This window comes from Ipomoea triloba, chromosome 12 (genome assembly GCF_003576645.1).
Source record: "Ipomoea triloba cultivar NCNSP0323 chromosome 12, ASM357664v1".
Taxonomy (NCBI): Eukaryota; Viridiplantae; Streptophyta; class Magnoliopsida; order Solanales; family Convolvulaceae; genus Ipomoea; species Ipomoea triloba.
Genome location: NC_044927.1, coordinates 12,477,813 through 12,482,387, shown reverse-complemented (window position 1 = coordinate 12,482,387; position 4,575 = coordinate 12,477,813). Strand labels below are relative to the sequence as shown.

The following is a 4,575-nucleotide window of genomic DNA, read 5'->3' as shown; positions in this document are numbered from 1 at the left end:
ACAAATACTACAATATGTTAGAATATATTATTTAAAAGTAAGTATCCACTCTATTGCTCTTATTAAATTAAATAAATTAGTAGTTACAATAAAAAAAATAATACATATGCGTTTCTTTAATTTATAATTCAATGTCTATAATGCCTTATTGAAAAAAAAAACTCATTATCAAAGAATTTAAAAAGAGATATAATTTCATTAGTTATATTGTCTATATTGTCTACAATGCAAAGATTTTTTACCTTCCAATTTATTTGTTGGATATGGTATACAGCCCATAAAGATATGAGGCCCAAAATATATGGTTATCCAGATCATACATGAAGCCCAATCAGAATTACAGCTCAGTCCAAGATCAACCCCGAATTAAATATTATTTGTATTGAATTATTGTATTGAATTATTATTGAATTATTGTATTGAATTATTGATGTAATATTATATTCCTGCGGGGTCAGGTCCTACACCTATATAAAGGACTCTAACCCTTCAAACTTATTCATTCCATTCAGAATCAATTCAAAGGCTAATCAAAGCCAATTCCTTCTTTCTCCTATTTGATTTTCAATTCAATTCCTTCTTTCTTCTATTTGATTTTCAATTCATTTCTCTTCTTGTTTCCAAACATCAATTAGGCTTCCTACTTATCATTTTTGTCCTCTGTTCCTAGATTTATCATTCGTAGATTTTATTTTATAGGAATCCAATTTTCATTTTACGATAGTGTTGGCCTGTCGTTGGCTACCCCGTAGTCATAAAACCAACATTATTAATTAATTATATTCATTACATTGTTCATTGTTTTATTTTTACAGTATCTTGTAATTAAATATCAAAGTTATACTAAAAAATAATGTTATATATTTATTTACCAAGTATTATTATGTTAATAACATGGAAAAAAACAGTTTGAAGTCAATCATATTAACTACTTAGAAATGATTTGTTGATAAAGTAATATTTATTTATAATATCATTTTTATACTAAGTATTTAGATTAGCGTTTTTACAAAATTGCAAACATTTATTTATACTACAACTACTACAATTTTGAAGAGTTTTGCATATAAAGAATTCAAAGGAATATACACGAAAGTTGCTGTATATAAACAATGCATGTAAAGAATGTAAATTTTGAATAGTTGTTGCATATAAAGATTTAAATGAACATACACAAAGGGAAATCGAAAAATAATACACGTATAATTTAGAAGGGAATGCCAGACATAAATTTTAGGTTAAAAAATAGAGGGGTAATTTTGTCTTACGATTATCTTTTTGTTTTCGTAAAATTCATGGAATTAAAATCCAAGGGAAGCCATGAGATTCTAATTCTATGAAAATGAGAAAATTGTAATTCCATCCAACTAAACGAAGAAATTTAATTACATTTAAAATTATTTAAAATTAAGTAAAAATTAAGTGATAATAGAATTGTAATTCTCTCATATCAAACATCCTGTAAAATATTTGTTAAACCTTACCGCTGTTGAGTGTTGAAAAGGAGCCTTAGAAAACAGTTTCTTGCGTTTTGAGAACGGCAAGTTTCCCCAGAAACAGAAGGCGTAGTGTAGTGACTCGTGCCATTTTACGTTTCATACCCTCATTCGCTACTTCTAATCGCGTTGCGTAAAACGGGATTACAATAGCGTTACCTATTAGCCCCTCACTCCCGAACAAGTTTCCCTTCCCCTAATCTACCCTCATCTTTTCCCATAATCCCCAGCATATCCCCGCCATCGACACACTCGGAAACCCAGAGTCTTCTCTCTCTCTCTCTCCCCCTTTCTCACCTCAACTCGCTTCTCTCTTCACCGGAGGGCCTCCTCTTGCTATCCCTTTCAATCGTTGATCGGACCCTCAATCTCTCTTTAGTTATGACCATGCTGAATCATCAACCTTTGGATGTGAGTCTCTCTCTCTACACACTTCTGCCGCCCTTAATTTGTCTTTCATTTCGTAATACCTAGAATGGTAAGCACCTGCTTGTTCAGGTCGATACGTATAAGTATACATGCGCACAATTGGGGGTGGGGAGGATATTGATCATGCTAGGGTTTTGGTTAGGGAGGTGATGATTCGGCTTCTCAAGTGGATTTAACGTCTTCGAGAATCGAAATGAGTTTTGATTATATCAGTTTGGGCTAGGGTTTTACTGGATCACACCTGGTCATGTGGTCTCATCTTCGTTTTATTGCCTCTGGCTTAAAGTTGCGATCATTTCTGAATTTTTGCTTTCTTAAAAAATCCAGCAGCAGGAAGAGGAGATGCTTGTGCCGCACTCTGATGTAGTGGAGGGTCCTCAGCCACTAGTGGAAGGTCCTCAGCCCATGGAAGGTTGTTCTCTTAACACTCCCAATTGGTGTCTCTTTCTGCGCACATGCACTGATGTCTTGTATTAAGTTTGATTTTTCTATTGGTTGATTTAATTAACAGTGACACCAACAGAGAATGCTAATGCAGTGGAAAACCAAGCAGTAGATGAGCCACAGGCTTCTCGCTTCACATGGACAATTGAAAATTTTTCTAGGTTAAATGTGAAGAAGCTATACTCAGAGGTTTTTACTGTAGGTGGTTATAAATGGTAAGAAGTGATCACTTTGCTCTGGTCATTTGCTGTGTTAGAGAATTGGGTGATTAGTGGCTGACATTGGTTCTTGCAGGCGGGTGCTAATATTTCCAAAAGGAAACAATGTGGAATGCTTGTCAATGTATTTGGATGTGGCAGATTCAGCTACTTTACCATATGGGTGGAATAGATATGCCCAGTTCAGCTTAGCTGTTGTGAATCAAATTAATCCCAAGTATACTGTTAAAAAGGGTATTGTCTAGTGTTTGCCTCCATTACTTCTTGTGTAATTAGATTGTCTCTAATTAATTTTTTTGTTAAAGTTTAGAGTACAAGTATATGCTTGTTTTTATGTTCTAGGAAGACTCAGCTTGTGTTTTCATGTTTACTACTAGGCCTTCTGTCCCACAGGAAGAGACTTTTCTTGCATACCCCTCCAGGCTCTATCTTCCTTGGTTTCTGTGTTTATGTTTTTTAATTAATGCATATAATGAAATACTTTCTCGAGTGCATATTTTCCTGATTTCCTTAAAGTAATGATTCTTTGTACAAAGTATTTTTTTTTTTTTTTTTATACATTCAGTATAATAACTATTGTACTTGAGCACCACTGTATTTGTGGCTAGTGTCCAAGAAACTAAAATCTTTTTTAGATGAGTGCATCCAACCGTTTACTAATAAAAAAGCACCTGGATTGTGCTGCCAAAAGTTTTACTATCAGTTAATTCTGGAAGAAACTAATTATATCTGACCCCAGATACACACACACAGCGATGGAGTGTATTTTAAATTTTTAATACCAATGGATAAAAAGTGTACTGATAGTCATTTCTCTCGTTTCTACCTAATGATCATGATTCTGTGACTTCTGACCTATACTAATAAAATAACATCATAGGCATGGTGGGAAAGGGTACTTTTGGTGCTCCTCTTGGATAGTTGGATAAGGTTAGATAAGATTTATCATTTGGCTTTTCCTAAAACTTTATTCTATCATAAGAAATATTTGTTATTTATGCCTCTGCCTTGGGTTGTTTCCGTATTTGTACTTGTCTTCTTGGTGATACACTAATCATATTTTATATAGTAACTATCACATATTTGGAAATACTATTTAGAACATAATAGAGGCTTGGAGGAAAAGAACTTTGAGTCTTGTGTTGGATTGTTGGATAAGGATGGATAAGATCTATCATTGGTCTTTCCCTAAATTTAAACTCCATATGAACATTTGAATGTTGTTGCTCCCCATCTTTGCTTCTTGATGTAGCTTGTAAGAAGACTAGGATAATAACCATAAAATAAAAGATGAAAACTGAATACTGTGACAAGGTCCTGCTTTCCTTGGAATCTCATTTGCATTTTAGTGGTTGAACATTTGAACCCTAATAGTTTCATGAAGTGAGATGATGAGCACAAATTTTTTTATTCTAACTTGTTGCTTAAGCATGGTATACTGCTAAGTGTCCATGCAGGTGCAATTCATGCAAATTCTTTTCTTTACAGAATAAGGTCTGATCTGCATGCAACATTATATTGGGTATGATAAATTCAGGAGGTATTTGGTCGGATGGCAATGGGTTGGGAGCGACTACATCCACCACCTGACCCACCTTACTTTCTCTACTCACCCCTACCCCACCCTTGACCCGCAGTGGGTGGACCTTTTAAAAACCCACCCCCACCCCATTACATGTAGATACCCATCACGTTTGTTTTTTTTTGTTTTTTTAAATCTTATTATTTTTTTTATAAAAAAAGTAATAGTATTTAAACTATTTATATGCATAATAAAATTCACTAGTTATATTAAAATATAAAATAATAAAAATATTAAAATATAATAACTAAATTGTTCATTTTTTCAAATAAACTTATTTATTTAGAAATGAAAAATTAAAATTTAAGGTGAGTTATAATTCTTGCAAAATTTTAGAAATAACTACTGTATATATATATATATATATATATATATATATATATATATATATATATATATATATATA

General features: G+C 32.8%; 1 protein-coding gene across 1 annotated transcript in view; it reads left to right on the top strand.

The window, feature by feature from the left end:
* The first annotated feature begins 1,658 nt into the window (after positions 1 to 1,658).
* The window catches only part of LOC116000055 (ubiquitin carboxyl-terminal hydrolase 12-like), a 15,672-nt gene continuing 12,755 nt past the window's right edge, over positions 1,659 to 4,575 (top strand). Inside the window, exons 1-4 of the mRNA XM_031240060.1 lie at positions 1,659 to 1,907; positions 2,253 to 2,337; positions 2,437 to 2,584; positions 2,664 to 2,821. Of these exons, the coding sequence (XP_031095920.1) occupies positions 1,878 to 1,907; positions 2,253 to 2,337; positions 2,437 to 2,584; positions 2,664 to 2,821 (421 nt within the window). The 5' untranslated portion in view covers positions 1,659 to 1,877. The remainder of the gene's footprint in view (positions 1,908 to 2,252; positions 2,338 to 2,436; positions 2,585 to 2,663; positions 2,822 to 4,575) is intronic.